This window comes from Colossoma macropomum, unplaced genomic scaffold (genome assembly GCF_904425465.1).
Source record: "Colossoma macropomum unplaced genomic scaffold, Colossoma_macropomum, whole genome shotgun sequence".
In the NCBI taxonomy this organism is placed as follows: Eukaryota; Metazoa; Chordata; class Actinopteri; order Characiformes; family Serrasalmidae; genus Colossoma; species Colossoma macropomum.
In genome coordinates, this window is record NW_023494805.1 from 7123843 (window position 1) to 7147776 (window position 23934).

The following is a 23934-nucleotide window of genomic DNA, read 5'->3' on the forward strand; positions in this document are numbered from 1 at the left end:
ATATATTTTCAAAAATAAAAGCTCAAACTTTAACCAAGTGCATCAGACTTTGTTTGCTTTTCACTCACACAGAATAAGATGTAATTGTCTATGTGTTACACAATAGAAATACACAGTGGGGACACACAACTTCATCTTTCCATCTTCATCAAGTCCATAAGTCTGTGTTGGTGTTTCGGCGCCATCTACTGCACCGGAATATAAATGCACATACGAAGTGTCCCCATTCAGCCTCATATCTGCATAAGTAAATTTAACTGTTAACAAGCTGTTAAATTCATGCATAAACCCAAACGGTTGCTCTCAACAGTGTATTCATTTCTTACACTGGAAGGTAATTTTGGGAACCCAGAGCAGAGATTCTAGCGGTGGACACGTTGCGATCTCAGGTGCTGCAGAATAAAAGCAGATATCCAACCCACCCATCTGGTGTCCCATCAGGTTGGGCAAAGAGGTCACTCCTCATGAAGACAGCAAACAGATCTTCTTTTCACAGAAAATGGAAGTTTTTGATAAAAAATATTATTAAATGTTGTCAAGTCCGACTCCTGGTGACCATACAGGTAGTTTTTCTCCAGAATATCCTGTTTCTTCTAAACGTATCATCCATCTTGTAGCTGACCGTCCTCTTCCTCTTTTACCTCCAACTTTTCCAACAATAATGCTCTTTTCCAATGAACTGGTTCTTCTCAGAATATGTCCAAAAGTAAGATCTTCATTTTGGTTATCTGGGCTTTGAGTGAGAGATGAGGCTTGATTTATTATCTTTGTTGCCCAAGGCTCCTTTCAGCAACACCAAAGTTCATAAAAATCGCTTGTTTATTGTCCAGCTTTCACACCTATAAAGAACCACAGAGATGATCACAGCCTGGACAGTTCGGATCTTTGTTTGTAGAGACAATTTGTTGCTTTTGAAGATCTTTTCAAGCTCATTCATCTTTGTTCTGGAGAATCTTCTAGATGATGTACGTTCATATTTTCAGGTGGCGCAATGTTCAATGTTCAAGCCGCAGCATGAAATTTGAGTTTTACATTACGTTTATGTTATGTCTTCTTCTGTGAGTTTACTGGCTGGTCGCAAAGCATAAATCCGATTACTGTCTGAGTCACGCAGACCGAGTTTCCCCATTATCTGATTACTCAAGTGCATGTAAACGCGTTGATTGGAATACTGACAAAATCTGATCTTCTGCAGTTATCAGATTATCGAAGTGCATGTAAACACACTCAGTGTCTGTTTGTCCATTTTCTGGCTTGTTGATCAGTGTAGAGATTCTTCATTAGGAAGATAAGATGCTCTAGTACAGATTATTACATTTCAATTAATTCATTTATGAAATAATATCAATTAAAGCAAATTGTGATACTGAACTGTACTGAACAGGATGTAAACTGGTTTGTGTTATCCTGCTTAAAGTATGCCAACTCAGTAAAATTAGATAAAAACAAAGGAAAAAAACAAAACAAAAACAAAACTGCTTTTGCATTGCAAATATTGTGCCCAGGAATTTATATGGTTTGAAACTATTAAAGTTGTTTAGATGTTGAAATATCATCATCATCATCATCGTCATTAACCGCTTAGTCCAGCTAGGGTCGCGGTAGCAGTTGGGAGAGCAGAGAATCCCAGGCGACCCTGTCCCCCGCAACTTCCTCCAGCTCATTCCCGGGGACCCCCAGCCCCTCCCAGGCCAACCTGGAGAAATAATCCCTCCAGCGCGTCCTAGGACGACCCCAGGGTCTTGTCCCGGTAGGCCGTGCCTGGTACACCCCCACCGGGAGGCATCCAGGGGGCATCCTGATCAGATGCCCGAACCACCTCAGCTGGCTCCTCTCAATGCGGAGGAGTAGCAGCTCTACTCTGAGCTCCTCCCGGATGGCCGAGCTCCTCACCCTATCCAATAGAGTGTAGCCCACCACCCTGCAAAGAAAGCTCATTTCCACCGCTTGTATTCGCGATCTCATTCTTTCAGTGATTACCTAGAGCTCATGACCATAGGTGAGGGTCGGGATGTAGACTGACCGGTAAACAGAGAGCTTCGCCATACGGCTCAGCTCCCTCTACACCACTACAGTCCAGTATAGCGACCGCATTACTGCTGCCGCCTGTCCCAGCCTGCGGTCGATCTCACGGTCCCTCTTCCCATCACTCGTGAACAAGACCCCGAGATACTCAAACTCCTCCACCTGGGGCAGGTCCTTTTCCCTTACCTGGAGTGGGCATGCCATCCTTTTGAAATTTTTGTTGTCCTTTTGTTGAAATATCAGAGGTTTTATTTTGAAGTATATTTTTCCATCAATTTGCTATTTATGAACACATTAAGTGCAGATTTAAATACAAAACCATACAAACATTTGCTCATAAAATGAAATTTGTTCTGTTCATAAAAGTGTCGGGAGCAGTGATTCAAAAAGAAAAGTCCAACATTTTTTGGGATTTCGACATTTGGGATCTTCTAGTACTATAGTGCCAGTGAGGACACACTTAAAGTGAAGGCACTGTTTTGCTTTAGGGCTCACATATCCATAAATATGACAAACTTCAGTCTCCTAATACCATATAATATATGTGCTAAGAAGCCTAAATTCACTTCAAAATCATATATCAATATGTTGTGCGTGGTGACAGTAACTAACAGTGCATGACATGCTGATTTGATTCAAAGTCTCAGTTCCTCAGTCATTCGGAGTGACCTGCCTCATCATCGTCTCAGTTTCTGAGTCTTTCAGAGTCACCTGGCTGCTCCCCAGCACGGTCAGCACGATGTCCTGCAGCCAGTCGATGGGCACCCAGCACCTTTCCACCAGCCTGTACTGGCAGTAGCCCATGGCCAGGGCCAGGGTCACCCCGCTGACGTTGTGCTGCCCGAGCAGGACCTGAGAGAGACCCATCAGAGCCGCCCAGACCAGCAGCAGAGCACGCACAGGAGCGTCCAGCAGCAGGCGAGCGTGCAGGAAACAGGCACACATGGCGGCCCGTGTAGCGTGGCCTGATGGGAAGGAGTAGCGAGGATGAGGAGGGAGGGTAGCAAACATCTCTGAGCTGTGATAACGGATGAAAGCCTTCACGACTCTTACCAGGATGTGGTCTAGTAATAATGCTAGAAAGAGAGAAAGAGAGAGAGAGAAAGGGTTTGGATAAGTTCATACATTCAGATATTGTTTGCTAATAGAAACTCACTCTGTAACCCAGAAAGATGAAAGTGGGCTGTGTCTCAGTTCTCTTACTCGTTCCATGCGTAGTGCATTAGTACACAGTGAATGTGTATTTGGGCACTGGCTATTGTGGAGGCTATTTTCAGCAGTGTTTCAAACACTTCTTCCTCACTGGCTATATATAAACATGTAAAAGAGAGACAGTTGGGAGACCGTTTTATGTTCTTTACTGTTTGTGGTAGGTGAGTTAGCTAAATTTGTCTGGCCCTTGTATACAGCTGAGTCCACTGACCAGATCTGGCCCACACACTGCAAGGCGAACAGTACCAATCTGGCCCAAGTCTGGCCTGACTTCATCGTTGGTTCACACCAATCATGCCAGAATTGGCCCACAAACATAGATATCTGTCCCTATTCAGTCCTCCATGCTTAACACCTACACGGGTCATATATGATGAAAGCCAGAATTGGCCCAGAATTGCCTGTTATCTGGGTACCTAGCTTGTAAACTGCTATGTTATGCATCTTTATATTGTGCTTGGTCATACTGTCATTTCTGAGCTGGCATACAGTCACACATTGCATTACATAGTCACATTTAATGTGATTATTTCACTTCCTAAGTAGCTTCTCTTCATTTAATTAACACCACTAGCATAACGCTAGAGCTGCTAAAGCGTTTCTGTTCTGTTAGCACCATGCTAACAGAGGCACATGTAGACATTTCATGACAGCTGTAGCTAAAACATGGCCAACTAATGCATGAAACCTGTTAGCCTACTGAATATTTCTGAAGAAGCCTTTTAGCCTGTTAGCCTCATAGTCTGCTGACCAGGATGGCCGTTTCTGTCATGTTTTGTTCATAAAAAATGGATAAAATGCAATATTTCTGAAATACTGCGTGTTGTAGATCAGTCTGTGAGGTAGCTATAGCTTTTAGGTAGGTGATTCCACAACTGGGGTACCATTTAGCTCTTATAACACTTAAATAAAAATGTATATATATTCAATTTCAGCACTGAATATAAGAACACTTGCATTTAACCACTCCAAAAAAAAGAAAAAAGATTACATTTCAAGCCAAGGCAAGTTTATTATACAGCATATCAACTTACATAAAATGAGATACATCAAATCAGAGAGATAAATGTAACTGCTTAGCTAAGTAGCTAGCAGGCTAATATGATAGCTATTTTTTTTTTTTACAATGAAACACTTTATACTGATTATTTCCCACTTGTAGCTCACTTGGAGAAATTCTGTAAATGCAGATTCTGATTATCTTTTCATATCATATTTGTGTTTCTAAGTAGAAGAGGAGATATTTTACTATAATTTTAAAGTGTTGAAAATTACCGTCTTGTTTTGTTGAAATATAAAAGCATTGGTACCACTTTAAAATAAGACTAGCCTTATAAAGCATTCACGAATGGTTTAAACTGAGTTTATTAATGGTTATTAATTAGGCCTTAAAGACCTTAAAATCATTAATAAGCAGTTCATAGGGCAGTGTGGGGAACAATGAACTAACACAGACTTTTTACATTGTTATAGAAGGTCAAGCAGCTCGTGCTTCTGGCCACATTACCACATCTCCTACTCACGGTCTGACGCAAAAACTCAGAGTGATTCGTCAGCGTTTCAAAGAGATCTGTGCCAAAGACTGTTTTCAGGGCATGTAAGTCATTTTTTTCAATGCACGTTTTTTTCTGATACTGAGCTGTTTGTGTAAATCACAAAACCCAGCCTTACATTATTTAATCATCATCTTGTTGCCGACAACACACCATCATTTTGAAATGTGACAAACTCAAAGCAAGTGCCAGCTAGGCTTAAGTACAGCCTCCGTACTGCGGGGTTAGTAACAACATGGTGTTACAACTAAGCTAACTTTAGTAAACAAAGACAAATAAAGTACATTTTCTCTTTTTGTTTCATATGTTTACACAGATTTTAAGATGTAAAAGAAAAAAAAACATCTGAAAAGAGGGATTTACTTCTACTTTATTAGTATCTTTCAGATGTCAGTATTTTGTTTTTACATAATTATATTAATGAAATTGACAGTAACAGCTGGTAAACCTGTAGTTATTCAGAAACAGTGTTCCATATTTTACTGATGTGTGATGTTTTTTATTTTCCCACACTGGACAAAAATAAACTGTCATTATTTGACACACAGTCTCATGTCAGTGTTCATATAAAATTTGATGTGTGTGTATCTATCAATTGATATGTCTGTCTGTGTTATAGATAAAACCCTGTATCTCCATTTTTTGTTGTTTTTCAGTTTTTGGCACATTTTGAAAATGCCTGTTGTCCTTTACATTGTGTGTAAATTTCATGATAAATGGACCAAAAGAAACGACCCAAAATTACTCTGAAAAAAATCTGGTTCCTTTGACTTACATTAAAAGTAAAGCATGTCTCTTCCTTCTCCTGTAAAGTTACGATTTTGGAGATACGAGGTTTTCTTCCGACAACAGCGATATACTGCAGTTTGGTTGGAAAATATATTTGTTTCTTACAACATAGAATTATATTGAATTAACTTTGCACTAATTCATCAGACTTTTCTATCAGGTGTTACAACGAACCCTCTGTCTGTTACAGTTATTGTAACACTGCACTTCCCGTCATTTTCGGTGGAATTGTACATGAACGGTAGGCATTAGAAACAATGTTTAAATGTTCATTTATAGCAGAGATGCATATGTTGCTTGTATAAAAATATAATTACTCCAGCTTAAATATTTTTAAAGTTATTCAACAAAAAAACAAAATGAGTTAGGCTGTGCCCCACCTGCCCTACATAAAAATGGCAACAATGACCTGCTGAATGCCTAAAAGTGAACCCTCTTTCATTTTTAAAGTGTTTATGTCTAACTGTCTAAGGGTTTATACCTAACTAATAACCATTGACAACCTAAGTTCAAACCATTCATACACGCTTTATAAAGGCAGTCTTATTTTAAATTGGTACCAAAGCATCAGCATTGGTACCAATTGACATTTTTGCCAAGTTTATGCCATTTTTTTTATAAAGAAACAAATGGGAAAATAAGAAGATTCAAACCTGCTGATACAGAATATAAAGCAAATTTAAATACAATTCATTCTGTAACTAACTATGTAATTAACTAGGTGATAATAACAATATTAATAACTCAATAAGGCAATTATAACAAAAGACTGCAAGAGTTAACACTGATTATAGTATCATATTCCAAAAGGTACAGTAATGAAATCTGGAGGCATTTTTAGGAGTCTGACACTGACTCTTCCCAGAGTAGTGACTCTACAATTCCCAAAGGTGACTGTGTATTTTGGGGTGAGCAGAGGAGGCATTTTTTCCATTGCCGTGTCCTCTGTTCTCCCTGCAGCTGCCTGGGGCTGCGCACGCACGGTGCTGTGATAAAAATGGACACTGGCCACCGGCCACAAGTCCACAGCTGAAGTTATCTAAATATTGCTGGTAATGGCCAAAGGCACTCTTGGACAGTTTAATGGAAACAGTTCATGTCAAAGTCTAGGCTTGAAAGGGTTCTTAACTGAGGAGCTTCATTCACTGAGTAGTGTATTCCTGGACTGGGTACAACTCATATATGCAAAACTGCCTCACTGTGTGCAAAGACAACCGGCATTGTCTACTGTACATCAGCACACCAACCAACGCTGCTTACATTTGACTTGCAAAGCATTACATATTTCAGACCTTTGTTCTAAATGATTACTGATGTCTAGAAACACTCAGGGAAATGTACTGTAACCAGACAATACATCAGAGAGAGAGAGAGAGAGAGAGAGAGAGAGAGAGAGAGACAGAAGGTCAAAACAAAAAAAAAGCTTCTCTTCCCAGATATATTTAAGTATAATGAGAAATAATATGCTTTGAAATTCTCAGAAAAGTCCAAATCCATTGAAACTGTATATAAGTAAGACAGACTGATAGATAGATAGATAGATAGATAGATAGATAGATAGATAGATAGATGGGCGGACGGATGGAGAGACATAGATTGATAAATACATAGAGAGATAGACGGATGGACGGATAGATGGACGGGTGGACAGACTGATAGATGGACAGACAGACAGATGAACAACATACAGATAGATAGATTCTAGATAGAAGGTTGGATGGATGGATGGATGGATGGATGGATAGATGGGCAGACGGATAGACAGACATATAGACAGATTGATAGATGGACAGACAGACGGATGTATGGACACACAGACAAAAACATAGATAGATAGACAGATAGATAGATAGATAGATAGATAGATAGATAGATAGACAGATAGACAGACATATGATGTCCTCAGTTTGTCCTGTACAGTGGGAATGGGACCAGTCTTACCCATCAGCAGGTTGATGATGAGCTCCTGCTCCTCGGCTGTCCGGCTGGTCAGTAACAGGTACACGGCGCTGCTGACCCACGGTGTCCGGTGAGCTGAGAGCTCCAGCAGCTTCACCAGCGGCCGGATGCCCCCCAGCAGCGAGTCCTCCGCGGCGCAGACCCCCAGGCGGCGGGACAGCCACAGATCCACAGCCATCAGAGAGCGCAGCGCCACGGCGGCGAAGGGCTGACTGAGGCGCCGGGAGCTCAGAGCTCCACCGGCCGGACACGAGCAGCTGGAGGCCCGCCTGCGCGAGGAGGAGCCCGGCTCACACCTGCTGCCGTTCGCCCAGCTGCTCCGTCTGGCTCCAGGAGACGGCATGAGGGACGGTGGAGGCAAAGCGAGACCGAGAGCGAAGTGTCCAGAGGGTTTGGGGTAATCCTGCTTCAAAACACAAACACAAAAGACCTTTGACGCGCTATGGTAACTTTCTGGCCTGCGCCATCCCCTCCACACCGGTCAGGAAAGTAGTGCTGCTCAGATGAAGAGAATGGAGGTGACTGGTTTCAGTCACGTGATCAGGGCACCTAAATGGACACACGAGCTCTAAAAAGTTGCACTGAACTTTAGCATTGCAGTGAGCTGGGCTTCAGTCAGAGGAGAGAGAGACAGATACACTATGAGTCCAGATGTATCCAGACACTCATTCTGATTAGTGAATTCTGCCACTCTAAAGGGAAACTCCACTGATTTTTCCAAATTTCTGAATATTTCAGTGGTTGAAATGTAAACAAAGGCATTCAGAGTGGTTTGTTGTGAAATTGTTCATTGTAGAGAAACTTACTGACTCAGATTTCTTTACAGTGGTAGTGATGGGAACCAGGGGGGGAATTTCCATGTTTTTGGGGGGGTAGCTTTTAGCAGCATTAACTTCAGTGATGGTTCCTGTTACCGTCACTGTGAACTGAGCATTTCACATCAAACCACGCTGAAGGTTCAACTGTGTACACACTAGTACAGTTTTTCATAAGAGAGAAAGCTTTATATCATACAGTTTCAGTGGAGAGAGGCTTTGACCAATAGATGATGCTCCAGAGCAGCTGCACATGAGCCTGAGGTTACTATGCCCAATGCCACGTGCTGGAACATTGCTATGAGGATTTGATTGCATCTAGAAGAGCATTAGTGAGGTCAGGTACTGATGTTGGATGATCAGTTCTGGACATTCCAACTCATCTCAGAGGTATTGGATGGAGCTCCATCACTCCAGTGAACGCAGCTCCACTGCTCCACAGCCCAGTGCTGGGGGCCTTTATACCCCTCTAGCTGACTCTTGGCATTGAGCGTGGTGACCTTAGGCTCATGTGCAGCTGCTCCAGAGCATCGCGTTCTATTGGTCACTGCCTTTCTATGGAGATTATACAAGCTGTGTGTGCGTTTGAACACCTGTAATTAATTAGTGTTAATTAGTGTCTTTCGGACACAGTGTACAATCCAAATCTGGACCAGCAACAAAATAAGCTGCAATCTGTCTGTCTATCTATCTGTCTGTCTATCAGTCTGTCTGTCTGTCTGTCTATCAGTCTGTCTGTCTGTCTGCCTATAATAATAATAATAATAATAACAATAATAATAACAATGAAGTTAAGCATTATTATTATTATTATTATTATTATTATTATTATTATTACTCTACTACATTCTATTTCTCTCTTTGTTGTAATTCGGACGCCACTGTTTTGATTGGACCGCGCATCCTCCACGTCAGGGGCGTGACGCGCCAATGAAGAGCTGCTGCGCGCGGCCCCAGCGCGTGCAGAGCGCCATGCCGGGCTTACTGCTGGGAGATGTGGTTCCCGACTTCGAGGCCGAGACGACCATCGGCCCCATCAGACTGCACGAGTTCCTGGGAGAGTCGTGAGTAGCTGCTTTACTCTGAGTGAGAGTCCGAGTCCAGTCCGCCGTCCGGACCCGCTCTGCGGCTCCTTCACAGCGCGCCTCTCGGGGTCCGCGGTGGTCTGCGGTGGCCTCTCGCTCTCTCTCTCTCTCCTCGCGCATCTCCGCGTGATGAGTCAGAAACCTTTAAATGACCGTGAGAGCTGAAGTTCACTGGGTAAATGTGTGAGTCGGTTTGTTGGCTCTTCGCTTCCTGCAGCTCAGCTGCTCTCGCTGCTTTGGCGCAATGCAAATTTAACCCCGTTCAGTTTAACTTATCTCCTCATAACCAGCACCCAGGAAATGCTGCATGGGCTTATACAGACCTGTCTGTCTGACTGTCTGTCTTTCTGTGTCTGTCTGTCCATCCATCTATCTATGTATGTATCAATCTATCTGTCCGCCCGTTCCCCTGTCTATCTATCTATCTATCTATCTATCTATCTATCTATCTGTGTATATATGTATCAGTCTATCTATCCTCCCATCCATCTGTCCACCCGTCCCTCCGTCTATATGTCTCTCTGTTTTTCAGTCTATCTGTGTGTCTGTCTGTTTTTCTGCCTATTTGTCTGTCTGCCCATTTGTCTGTCTGTCTATCTATCTATCTATCTATCTATCTGTCTGTCGATCTATCTGTCTCTCTCTGTCAGTCTATCTATCTATCTGTCTGTCTATCTATCTATCTATCTATCTATCTATCTATCTATCTATCTATCTCTCTCTGTCTGTCAGTCTATCTATCTATCTATCTGTCTGTCTGTCTGTCTGTCTGTCTTTCTGCCTGCTACTCAGACGTGTTTAGAGGGTCAGACATAATAAGTCTTTCACAGCTTTTCTCTCTTTTCTGAAGCTCACGTTCCTCTCTGTGAATGTTCTGAGCTCATACTCAACACGTGTCTGGACTCTGGATGGTTCTTTGAAGCTGTTTCTGCTGCGTTGTGATTTCTAACGATCTGGGTCATGAGGTCACGGAGGAAATCCAGACTCTGCTGTTTGTGTTGCTGGGCTACATAAACCTGCTGAGCAGGGAGAATAATGATGATGAGTGGATTTCACGTCTGCTGTGATATAAGCTTAGTTCAGGCCTCTCAGCGTGACTAATCCTGCGTGTAGTGTTGACTTACTGGCCCACACAGCCCACATTTAAAGGGTCCATATTATGGTTTTTTTCTGACATCTGAGTTTGATGTAGTACATACTGTTAAGGTTTTTAAATGATACGTTTCACTCCTCAGCTCAAACGCAGAAACTAAACTGAAAGAAGCAGCTTGCTTAAAAGTCCTTGTTTTTGTGATGTCACAAAAACACAGCATACTTACATCCATCCACCTATCCAGCCTACAGCATCTTAGCCCCGCCCATTCATACTGAAGTTATATGGGGTGTTTTAGCTCAAACTGATTTTTGAATGAGGCTCAATACAGGACAGCCAATCAGAACAGAGCTCATTTACATATATCAGTCTCACAGGCACAGTAACAAAAACAGCCAGTTAAAAAAGTGGAAATAGTCTTGTAGAAATGAATTATGGTACAAAAAGGCCTCAGAGGAGAAGAAAATTAAATGTGAGGAAAAATTAAATGTAAGGAAAAAATGAAGATATGGGTCCTTTAAAAAAGCCCATATTAAAAATGAACTTTTTTTTAGAGATTTTAATGTAGTATGTAAACACTGTTAAAGTTTCTGAACTGTTCACTCTCCAGTCCATATATGGTCAAGAACAGCCTGTTTTAAGCCTGTTTCAGCCTGGACCGCTTTTGAATGAGGAACAAGGCAGGGCAGCCAATCAGAACAGAGCTCATTTACGTACGCTTGTATTCAAAGGTTTGGAATCACTTTTCATATTTCTATTTTTGGTTATTATAGCTGCAGAAACAACTCAATAGTGCAGATATAATTGTTCTAAGCTGGATAATAAAAAGTCCTTTTAGATGTTTTAATCAGTATTTCCAGTGGGGCATTCATGGGTAAATGGTACTGTGGTAGAGTGGTTTGGTGTGAAATGGTTCGTTGTAGAGAAACTTAAGACTCAGATCTCTTTACAGTGGTGCTGATAGGAACCAGGGGTCACAATGACTACAACACAAATATAGACATTTTATTTACTATCAAAACCCACCAGTGAACATACACGTGGTTTAAAACGTATTTGTAGTTTATTTATGTAGCACCTTTCATACACGGCTGTCATTCATAGTGCTTTACAAATGAGAAAAAAGTGAAGGAGAATAGAAAAACATAAAATGAAGGAGAAAAGAAATTAAAAACATTATTAAAACAATAGATTTCAAAAGAGAAGAATCATTATCAAATAAATAAAATAATTAGGTTAATTAAAAATCAGATAAGAAATTACATTAGCATATTAAAGTGCTGTTACAGAGGAAAAGGGGCTAGAAACGCTAACAGTGTTTAAACTGAGCTGAAAGCTGCGTTTTGAGCCTGGATTTAGTGTCCAGTGTCGGGGCTCTTCTAATGCTGTCTGTCAACTGGGTCCATATAAGAGTAGCACAGTATCGAAACGCTGCTTCTCCATGTTTAGTCTTCCCCTTCGGCAGGACTGACTGACTAGCTCATATCGCTGCAGCAGATCAGATACATACACTGGCCCTACACCATTGAGGGATTTATAGACCAGTAACAGCATCTTATGGATTTAAAAAATATCTGTTTTAGGCAAAAACCTTCTTGAAACGATTGTAAAACAGTGTCTCAGATATCAGGCAGTGAATTCATAACCATTTCATGTAATAACTTACTGTGAGGGAGCTTTTAGAGGTGGACGTCTGGTTCCTATCACCACCACTGTGAACAACTCTGACTCTGCAAGTTTCTCTAGAACAAAGCATTTCACACCAAACCACTCTGAGTCCTATAAATAGATTACAGTGTATTATTTATCCATGAAATTCTTCTCATTGTTGCTATAAATAGTTAAAATATTGAATACAAATGTAAAAGCACTTCTTAACCATTTAACCATGCAGGAATTTTGAGAAATCAGGTTAAAGGTACAGAAACACACTGTATAATTGTAGAGGATAAAGAGAGATTGGAAAGTGGGCATAAATATTTATATATATATATGAAAGACATTTCAAATGTGTTGCAGTCCAAACAAAAATACACTCCAAACATTAAAATGTATTTCAGAATATATTGCCATATTAACCAAATATATTTCAAAGTGCATCTATTTTAAGATGTATGGAGAAATATTACATACAGAAATGTACCATAGAAAAATAAATGTATGTAAATTTAATTATCAAATACCTTTGAAAATATGTGACAATAGCCAGAATACTGTCTACTGCACTTTAGTGTTTAGAATATCTTTAGAAATGTATTTGTATTCCAGTATCTTTGAAACTCATTGTGTGTCTTAATACATCTGTACATGGTTAATGCAAAATACAATGCAAAACACAGATGTCAATACTGTTCATTCAGCTCATGTATATTTAGTTCTATCTGTAAACTTTGTTTAAACTACATACAATTAAAAGAAAATATATATATATATATATATATATATAATTTCTATTTTTTTTCTTTTTTTATCATTACAAATGATAAATAATATATATATAAAATAACAAATACAAATAAATGCATTTTAAAATATAACACATTCTTGGTCATTTTCATACATTGCAAAAATATATTTGAAATAAAAAAAAACATTTAAAATGCATTAATTCATTTAAAAAATATATTTAATAAATACATTTTTGCCCATTTTCATACACTGCAGAAATATATTTGATCAATAAGTTTGTAATATATATATATATATATATATATATATATATATATATATAAAATAATAATTTTATATATAATATAAATTTAAAATATTATATATTTATATATAATATAATTTTTTTTTTTTAATTTTTGGGTAAACCTTTGACATGCAGTTTGAGTGGCAGAATTATTGAGGACCTCAGAGACCATGAACATCAAGTTTGAAACCATGCAGTCAGTGAAAGAAGAGTCAGCAAATCATCACAGATCTTAATATCTCCAAAACAGTAAATGTTAATAACCTTTATTGGAAGTTACTGTAGCAAGATTTTATTCTAAAAAACTTTGGACCATTTCTATCGGTCCACTCATCAAGAAATTTTATACTTAAAAAGGCTTTTTGAAGCATAGCATTTCCAACACGATGATAAAAGTACAATAAATCACATCCTTTATCCATGAAAACCAGCTTTAATTGTGAAAAAAAATTCGTCGTGATACAGTTATGGAAAAGCTTGTGATCACTTAGAATAGTTATGTTTTACATTCAGAAAAATAAAGGTTTCTCAAAAGTTCTTGGCATAGACGAAGAAAACACGTTCTATATAGTACCAAAACATTTTCTATGACATAATACTAGCAGAACTTTCTTTGCTGGTATAGAGAACCATTTTGTAAAACCATATACAGCTTTAGTCATAGAGAAGAAGCATTTTACTATGCAAAGATTAATTTAAGCATTCAGATGGTTCTTTGAGTTATGATGGTTCCGGATATAACCATTGACTTCAATGAAGAACCCTTTTTAAGGGTGTGGAGGCTCTTTGAAAAGGTTCTTCATGCTCACATATCTCAGTTACAAACACAGTTAAAGAGGTTCCGAGACGGCATCACTCTAAAGACGTTTATTTTAAAGAGCTCAGTTTCCTCAGCGCCGCACTGCAGCGAAAGCATTGTAAGGTTGTAAGATCGGGACTTTCCCTTCAAAACCACAGCAGTCATTCAGTTCTGCTTACAGATCAAAAATCATAATATTTTTTCCTGTTTATACGGCAATGTGTTGAAAAGTGTGGAATGACTTGTCATATTAATAATTGTTATTTTATGCACTGATAGCTCATACAGTGTGAAATACCAGAAGTCAGACAACAGAAGGTGTTTTAAGATCCATCCATCCATCCATCATCTAAACCGCTTATCCTTCCGGGTCGCGGTGGTGTTTTAAGATGTTTTACTTAATATTTTATACTTTTGGGTACACCAAAAAGTTTTAAATGATAAAATAATATACTTTATTACATATTAATAGTAATGTATTGATAAGTTGGATAGGCAAATATTGAGGAAAAAAAATAGCATTAAATGTGGCCTGTATGATTATAACATATTTTATTTTTCTGTATTTTATGCTTCATTTTTCTTAGTTTGTTAAATTTGTAAAATAAATAGAAATCATGCACTAAAAATGGCAGTATGCATATGTAAATGTATATTTTGAGTATATTTGTATGATTATATATTAAATGTGTATTTCAGTGTGTTCTCTGTAGAGAATGTGTTCATGTATTTTCACTTAGAGAATCGAGAGAACATATAATTTGACTAAAATTACCCAAACTTTTGCATAAAACTGTACCTGAAAGACTCCAGCATGTGTATTTTAATGTTGCTGTACTTCTAGGGTTACTGAAAATGTTTGCATTGTAAAACGGATTTGTTCATTGTTCTTATTTGCTGTTGCTCACGTCAGAAAATTTGGTTAACAGGCTCTTGTGGTAATAATGCTGGGCAAGTAAACAACTGGGAATGTTCAGGGGTATTCAAATACAACATTTGAATGTCCAACAATGTTACTGGACAGACAAAGACAGAGTCTCTGTTAATCAGGCTGTCTGCAGATCCTTAGACACCTTATTTTTTTGTATTTTCTGAAAACACCATTTTCTAAATGAAAGGCCTTCAGTAAGAATCAGGCCATTTTAAGTTCTAATTAACCCCTTAAAAGGCCATACACTGCAGCAAGATATTTGATCAATAAGTTTGGAATATATATATATATATATATATATATATATATATATATTTTGCTCTCCATATGCATAAACCTGAGCTTTGAAATGCAGTTTGAGTGGCAGAATTCATGAGGACCTCAGAGACCGTGAACATCAAGTGTGAAACCATGCAGTCAGTGAAAGAAGAGTCAGCAAATCATCACAGATCTAATATCTCCAAAACAGTAAATGTTAAAATGTACAAGATTTTATTCTAAATAACTCTGGACCATTTCCATCGGTCCATTCATCAAGAAATTTTATACTTAAAAGGCCAGGACCCACCAGCAGGCCCAAAGTTTTATTACACAGTCTTATAACCTAAAAATACCTCAGGTAGTTTGCATGTAGAATAATAAGCCTTAGTATGTAATAAGCCTGGGATTTGAAGGGTTAATGTGGGTACAAGGTAGGTGTACATTAAAAAGTGTCAACAAAGGGTGTTTTTCCACTGCCAAAGGTCAGGAACCTTTGCCACCAGAAAAGTGGAACTGTGCCTTTTCCATTGGCCATCAGTTCAGGACTGAAAGTTCCAGTTTGATGGTTTTTGGTACCTGCTGAAGTATGGTCCCAATAGGACCTAATGGTACTCGAGTGTTCTCCTCGTGTCTTTGGTAACACTGCAGCTAAAGCCAATGATAATTTATCAAATCCTTGACGTTGAGGTGAGAATGAAGTCACCAAGCACTATTATATGACCGGTAATGTGCACCAGAACTTGACCTGGAATGGTAAATTACTATTTTATAAAGAGTTCGCTAGTTAAGAAGCTAATGCTGTTAGCACTTATATTAGCTTCCTGAGCAAGTGTTTTTGCTTATTAACAGTGATAAGTATATCGCTGTTGTCAGAAGAAAACCTCGTATCTTCAAAATGGTAACTTTACAGGAGAAGGAAAAAACATGCTTTACTTTGAATGTAAGTCAATGGAACCAGAATTTTTTCCAAATCATTTTGGGCCGTTTCTTCTGGTCCCTTCTTTATGAAGTTTACACACAATGTAAAGAGCAACAGGCATTTTCAAATCATGTCAAAAACTGAGAAAACGACAAAAATGGAGGTACAAGGTTTTCTTCCAACAGCACAGATAAGCTTTGCTTGATTCTACTAATGATTCTGTATAAATATTGTTTCATATCAAGCAAGGTAGCTAAGTAGCCAAATTAGACAATTTAGAGTGACATAAACTGAGCAAATTGACAGTTAACCCCTTAAACGGGCAGGGAACAAAGTTTTATTACACACTTCTATAACCTAAGAATAGCTCAACCAGTTTGCATTAAAGTCCCTGTAATTACTGAAGAATATGCCTCAGTGTGTAATAAGCCTGAGATTTTAAGGAGGCAGACAATACAGTAATACAATTAATATTTATCATTGTCAAAATAAAGTGCATCACAGTGAGCTTTTTTTCTTAAGTTTTCTCCCCAGTTTAGTCCAGTTCTACCCTCTAGCTGGGTCTTCCCCAATCACACGATGCTACGAGCGCTAGGAGGGTTAGAAGGCTAGTATGAGCTTTGGATCATGTGAAGTCTTACTAATTCTGTTATGTCAGCTAACAGACGCCTGTGTTAGCGAGTATCATACTGAGTGATGGGGGTAGAGGGAGGACCATCCCACCCACTGTGAGATCCACCCACTGGATGGCTGTGGCATTTGTGGACCAATTTGTGACCCTGCTCCTGGAGAATTACCTTCCTGCAGAGTTCAGTTCCAACCTGTATCCAATAAGCCGCCCCCCTTACTCAACTCATACATCTGCCAATCAGGGACTTGGGAAGACACTGATTAGCTGGAGCAGGTGTGGCAAAGTGTGGATGGAACCAGGCTCTGCAGGAAGGTAGTTCTCCAGGACCAGGGATGGAGACCCTTAGCTCAGCTAGACAATCATTTCTTTATATTGTTGTATATGTTGTGATATTTGAAGTGGCATTAAAACGCATTTCATTTAACTTCGTTTCCTGCAGACAACTTGTTAAGGTAAGGCCTTCCGCTTAGTCCAGCTCTGTGCATAGAGAATAAAACATACATCTCCAGTAATCACAGGCAAATTTTTCATAATGTTGTTTTACATACATCATATTCACAGCGGTTTGTCCCAATCCCAGTTCACTTTCTCTCTCCTCCATCGCCTGGTGAATCCCAAATTTAGCTTGCAAACCTATGAATTTAGCTTCACGTTCCTCCTTAAATTGAGAATTTAACAGACCACTTTTAAAAGCGCACTGCATTGATCTGTTAAGGCCTTTCTAATCTTTCTTTCCCATAGATGGGGCATCCTATTCTCACACCCCCGGGACTACACCCCGGTCTGCACCACAGAGCTGGGCCGAGCAGCCACGTTTAAGCCCGGAGTTCGCTAAGCGTAATGTGAAGATGATCGCTCTGTCCATCGACAGCATCGAGGAGCACCACGGCTGGAGCAAGGTTTGCCTTAAGAAATACTTAGACCAAAAATTCTAAAGTAGCAGTTAGAGATGCACTGATCACGAATTTATGGTTGATTCAGATTTCTTTACAGTCAAATTAGCCGATGGCCAACTTTAATTAGCCTTTTTTTTACATAAATAAATAGTGGATGTTAACTTTGTATGGGCTAAGTGAACACAGGAAATACACTAGTACCAGTACCTTCTGTTTGCCAAGGTCAAATAACAGTAATCTTTTACATAACTGCCATTTTAAACATTTAAACTATTTAAATAACATAAAATCAAATAAAGTGCTACAGGGAAGCTAAGAGGAAACTGATTATGTAGCAGAGCATTATGCTACAACATTTTGGTTCAGGTGTAGCAGCAGCATTAAAATACAGTGTGGGTGTGCTTACCTGGCTCACATTATTTACATCAGGAAAGTCCAACATAGATCAAAATAAAATGGTCAAAATAAAACTAATACATTGGCCCGATTGACGATTACTTGTCCGGACCAACATTGGCCCATTCTGATCGTCCAACCCCATTAGTGGTTTTCAGTCCAGGCCTCAGTGACTTCCAGACAGTCCTTATCTTTGTACTGTTCAAGCTCCAAACACACCAGAAACAGATAAGCTGGTTGGATGGATGGATGGATGGATAGATAGAACTTTATTGATCCTGAATAGGAAATTGCAGTGATAAAGTAGCAAAACATATAAATTGAACATAAACTTAAATATCACTGCTGTCGGAACAAAATGGTATCTCCAAAATGGTAACTTTACAGGAGAATGAAAAAACATACTTTACTTTTAATGTAAGTCAATGGAACCAGACTTTTTGTCCAAGCAATTTTGGGCCATTTCCTTTGGTCCATTCATCATGAAATTTACAGACAATGTAAAAGGCAACAGGTACTTTTGAATGAGATCAAAAACGGAAAAATGACAAAAATGGAGATACGAGGTTTTGTTCTTACAGCAGCGATATATTAGGCAGTAGTAAAGATATGTCTAAAAATAGACAGAAATAAAAAAAAATATTAGACATAATCAAAGCCTGTGTAAAGAATTCCCGACTCAGGTGTTGTAGGAACAAATTCCGGATTTACCAGGAGTCAGAAATCCTTGACGTATAGCAAATTAAGCTAGCAGTTAGCATGCTAGAGCTAAGGCTGGCCCTACCAGGGACACTGAAAAAAGTTGAAAAGTTGTTTACATGATTTAAATGTGCAAATCGGTTCCACACAATTGGAAACATATTTCATTCCTGTTGAGCCAAAGTGCAGATTTGAATCATGTAAATTTAACACAACCTTTAAACCTTTTCAGTATATGTGATTATGCTCATCTTATGAATGGCTTAATACGTTAATGAGTTGAATCCAAGGGTCAAAGAAGAGAACCTGCTAAGCTGTGCAAGACACTGACCCTCTAGAATCAGACCTGATGCTAGCTGACTTGGTAGCTTTCATTCATTATTAACCAGGCAAACTGCTCTTTTAGCCGTGATTTAGCGAGGATGCTAACCGCTAATGTTTTGTAGGACATCCTGGCCTACAATAATGACGAAACTGTCACAGAGTTCCCCTTTCCCATCATAGCAGACGATAAGCGGGAGCTGGCTGTGGAGCTGGGTATGCTGGACCCTGACGAAAAAGACCAGAGTGGTATGCCACTGACTGCCCGATGTGTGAGTACGACTGAACTCTTTCTATGGCCCAGTCCCATTTCACCCCTCACCCCTACCACTTAGCCCATAGCCATCTGTTTTATGCGTTCACATCTACGGTTAGGGTGTCCCAATTCTTGTTGAGATAGAGGGGTAGGGCGAAGTGTTGGGGCTACATGACCCTCCAAACTGAGGCTTTTCAGAGACTCCAAACAGAGAAAAAAGAAAAACCGGCAAGATGGCTGCGTGAGCGACCATAGAAACCCACAAATGTGAGAATTTTCTCTGTTTAAAATTATGATAGGGGCTCCCGAGTAGCACAACCGTCTAAGCGTTGGCCCTGTCATCAGGAGATCGCGAGCTCAATCCCTGGTGATGCTACAGCCATCCGTAGCCGGGAGTCCGAGAGAGCACAATTGGCCTCGCTCTCTCTGGGTGGGTAGGATGGCCCCTCCTTCTCCCCCATCAATTAGCGCGATGCTAGTCAGCGCAGGTGTCTGTTAGCTGACGTAGCAGATCTGGCAGTTGGCGCTTTCCTCCGAGCGCGTTCGACTGTCCAGTGACGTTGCGTGAGCGGCAGTTCGAAAAGAAGCGGTGGTTGGCTTCACAGGTCTCGGAGGAAGCCTGTGTTAGCCTTCACCCTCCTAGCGTTCATGGCATCGTGTGACTGGAGTCCTAACTAGCGGGTGGAATTGGAGACGACTAAACTGGGGAGAAAATCAGGTAAAAATATTATGATAATCATTATATTTTCTTAGTTTAATGTCGTTTTAATGTATTATGGCCGTTTTCTTCATAACAAGCAGAAAAAACGCTAATAGCATGCTAATGTCTCGGTAGCTAGCTAGCTAATTTTCCTGTTCCACCTTAAATAGTCCAGCAGTTCTGAAGCCTGAAGTGCCAGAATGTAACTGCTGCACCATTTAAGGTGGAACAGGAAAATTCAAACAAGAAGCTGGTGGATATCTGACTTCAGCTTCACATCACTGAAGAATTAGTGGTGGGCGATAATAAATAATTGTCCCCCTCTTTGAAGGCGTATGATGCCCTAAATCTAACTAAAGCCCAGCAGTGAGGAGCTGAACTTTACCCTCCTCTGCTGTCACTGAAGACGGGCTGGGTCGCCTACAGAGCAGCGCTAGTAGCTGTTAATAAAGCCATTATTATTATTATTATTATTTTTATTTGAGGGTCCCATTTCATAGCGCAAGATTTCAACCACTACCCCTTGTAACTCAGTTCCAAGGGGTTAGGGTGACACTTGAAAGCAAGGAGTAGGGGTAAAAAGAAGAAATGGGACTGGGCCTAACTTCTCTTCTCTGATTCCACTAATAACAAGCATTTCTCTGTACTACTGGAGATTATCCTCCCTCTCCTGTGGTTTAAGGTGTTTATAATCGGTCCTGACAAGAAGTTGAAGCTGTCGCTCCTCTACCCGGCTACAACGGGCCGCAACTTTGATGAGATTCTACGGGTGATCGATTCCTTGCAGTTAACAGCGCAGAAACGGGTAGCGACGCCTGTAGACTGGAAGGTGAGAGTCACGACTTTTATTAGGCCATCCGTTTGAAAGCCACTAAGCAGCACAGCTTTGCCGCTATCTAAAAAGTGACTAACCACAACTGAAAGCTAGAGGGGACCTGTTAGTGTTGCCAACCACAGCAGCACAGGAGATTTGGTGGGTGGCTTTACTGCTACAACTAGATAGCCATTCTCACGGACTGAATTTGTAATTTGTGTTTGAATCTCATGGCTCTTCTTTAAGGGTTGACAATCAGTTAAAGGAATAGTTTGGCAACAATTAAATGTATACAGTTTCCCTCTTACCCCAGATGTAGTCAGTCAGCTGTGGCATTCTTGGTGCCCAAATTTTGCATCTTTAGTTTAGAGATGGAGCTACGAGGCTAATGTTGCTAAAGAAACACTAGAAGTCAGTAGTCACCCAAAGCTTTTCCATAAGAACATCCCCAAAACTTCTCTAAAACTGCTTGAATTGCATCCAGGTCTTGATTAAGGTCGTACAGGCTTTTCAGTGTGGTTTAGAACACAGTTTGACTTATTGCGAACTACAAAAATGAACAAAACGTCATTGTGTAGCTGAAAACTGTGGGCCACACTTGCTGAAATCTGACTCACAATTCCTGTTGTTTTTTTAATTTATTATATCGAACTGAAGACGTATGTTTTATAAATAGAAAGCAGATGAAATCAGTAATGTAATCTAGCCTGCATGATGCACACAAATGAGGAGTCAGAACTGGCCGTTTGCTGCGTTCAGCTACATAAAGGTTTTATCCATTTTTTAGTTTACAGTAAGTTATACTGTGTCCTAAACCACATCGGCAAGTGTCTGTGATCTTAATAAAGACCTGGGTGTGGTTTCAGAGGAGTTTTGAGGATGTATGTACAGAAAGGATTTGGGTGACTATTGACTTCTAGTGTTTGTTAGCAATATTAGCCTCAAAGCTCCAGTGAAGGGAAAATTGGAAACCAAACAAGTTCTGGTTGGAATATTGTGTACATACATGTTTGTGCCAAACCATTCCTTTCAAGATGAATTCAGTACCATAATGATAACCAGCTAGAACTGGGAATCTTTTGGGCTTAATCGTTTCTTTAATCTAAACCAAAAATACTAAAACATTAAACAAGACTTTTTCTTTATTGTCCAAAAAGCCTGGGGATCGTGTCATGGTACCACCTACTATCCCTGAGGAAGAAGCTAAGTGTATGTTTTCAGCTGGAGTGTACACTAAAGAGCTCCCGTCTGGGAAGAAGTATCTGCGCTACACGCCGCAACCATGAACACTCCAGCAGAGCACACGCTAACTAACAACCCCCCCCACCAGAGGACCAAAAGACCCGGAGAAGAGAGGAAAACTGAGATGATGCCCTGGATAAGCATAAGGACAAAAGGGTAAACTACAAAGCTTCAAAGGATTCATGGCTTAGCATGTGCTAGCCTTAAGTTCAGTTTACAGCAACCTCCTGTGTTTCTGAGCTCATCTAAACTGAACCAGCTGGTTTGCTAACCCATGAATTTTGACTGTCAAGCCATGCAAAGTTCTTGTCAATCATGAATGACCTACTAAAAAGGTTCCTGCTAAGGGAAACCATGTTGTTGTTGACTTTCAGTGGCTTAGGCAGGTTATTTGTGACCAAACCACCAAAACAGGAAATAAACACACGTACGCTGCTGTTGTGGCTCCTTTAAGTTGTGTTCAGTATTTCACCACCTCAGTCACTGTTCTATCTTCTTCTTTGATTCTACATCAGGGCTGAAAGAGGAATAGTTTGTGTTACATTTTCTAAGCTTTAAGAGGGGAAATTTAACATGGAGCTTGTGAACTGCCGGTAGATGAGTTGGACCAATCAGAAGCAACTAAACGCCCACATAATGTACACCAGATATCCAGAGGGGAACCCTCAGGGCCTTCTAATGATTTTTGAAAACTAAAAATGCATTTTCTGTAATTCTGTAATTTCATTTGCATTCAACAGAATCATGCTTGTATTTAAACTCTGCAAGTATTATTGTGGTAATCTTGTTTCATAGATAAATTTAGGATGGAAACAAAAGGGTTAAATTCTTGTAATGTAGAGTGGAAAGCTGGTCAATCAGGAATTCTTTTTCTCCGTAGTATGTGGGTAGATATAGCTAAGCATGCTCTCTGATTGGTTAGGACTTCAGGAGCTAAAGAGAAGGCCCGACGTGTTACATTAACTATCAGCATAAGTACAAAGTGAGAGAGGAACCATGTTTTGATTTACAGTGAATGGGACCGATTTTGTGAGATATCCCACTCTAGACCTTCTGGAAGTTCGAGATATGTTACTGACTGTGAATACGAGCGGTAGCCTAATCAGTGGGTTGTTAGAAATGGAAAACAGTGGCGGCAGCTCTATAATAGAGCTCTCTACTTAAAGAGTCACTGTGAAACTGCTACAAGGTAAACTACACCGATCAGGCATAACATTATGACCACCTCCTTGTTTCTACACTCATTGTCCATTTTATCAGCTCCACTTACTATATAGGTGCACTATGTAGTTCTACAGTTACAGACTGTAGTCCCCCTTTTACCCTGTTCTTCAGTGGTCAGGACTCCCATGGACCCTCACAGAGCAGGTACTATTTGGGTGGTTTTTGGGTTTTGCCTGCATTATCACAGCTCTATATTATTTTAGCTGAAGGGGGGATTCTTATGGACACTCGAATATCAAAATTAATTGAAATGCACATTCTGAGAAGAATTCAAAGCAAATTGAAATCATTCAGTTCAATGCATACATGACTTCCATAGTGACATGCAGAATATGTGCCAAAATGAAACCAAACCTATTACATTGTTTTCACATCGCTTGACCCCTTTACTGGAAAACAAAGCATGAGGATTTGCATTTTAAAAACGAAAATGCTGTATTGGTGTCAGAATTGAATACAACCTGCCTTCATGTGTAATACAGCCAAACTGTATTGCTTACCATCATGCAGTACTTTAAACAACATTAAGTCTCTCTGGATCTTTTACTTTTCATTTTGGAAATGTTTGTTTTCTGCATGTTACAGTTTAATTGCAGTCTCATCTATGCTTTATTTTTCA

The 23934-nt window shown here is 39.8% G+C and overlaps 2 protein-coding genes across 2 annotated transcripts; one reads left to right on the forward strand and one right to left on the reverse strand.

Moving 5' to 3' along the window:
- Positions 1-2676: 2676 nt before the first annotated feature.
- LOC118826097 (phospholipid phosphatase 6-like) lies at positions 2677-8063 on the reverse strand. The gene is made up of 2 exons (XM_036596985.1): positions 7521-8063; positions 2677-3101 (listed from the first exon to the last, which is right to left on the reverse strand). The coding sequence occupies exons 1-2, from the start codon at positions 7879-7881 to the stop codon at positions 2677-2679; spliced, it is 786 nt and encodes a 261-aa protein (XP_036452878.1). The 5' UTR covers positions 7882-8063.
- Positions 8064-9325: 1262 nt separating this feature from the next.
- LOC118826540 (peroxiredoxin-6-like) lies at positions 9326-22528 on the forward strand. The gene is given in 6 exon segments (XM_036597531.1): positions 9326-9417; positions 17509-17578; positions 17580-17666; positions 19205-19351; positions 20718-20864; positions 22007-22528. Coding segments are annotated over 6 exon segments (672 nt in total). The 3' UTR covers positions 22136-22528.
- The last annotated feature ends 1406 nt before the right edge of the window (positions 22529-23934 follow it).

Excerpts from the sequence above, each read along its gene's own strand:
- LOC118826097 (XM_036596985.1), bottom strand. The coding sequence starts at position 7,881 with ATGCCGTCTCCTGGAGCCAGACGGAGCAGCTGGGCGAACGGCAGCAGG. Across the intron at positions 3,102-7,520 it reads CATCATCAACCTGCTGATGG|CATTATTACTAGACCACATC; the intron begins GTAAGACTGGTC and ends CTCTCTTTCTAG.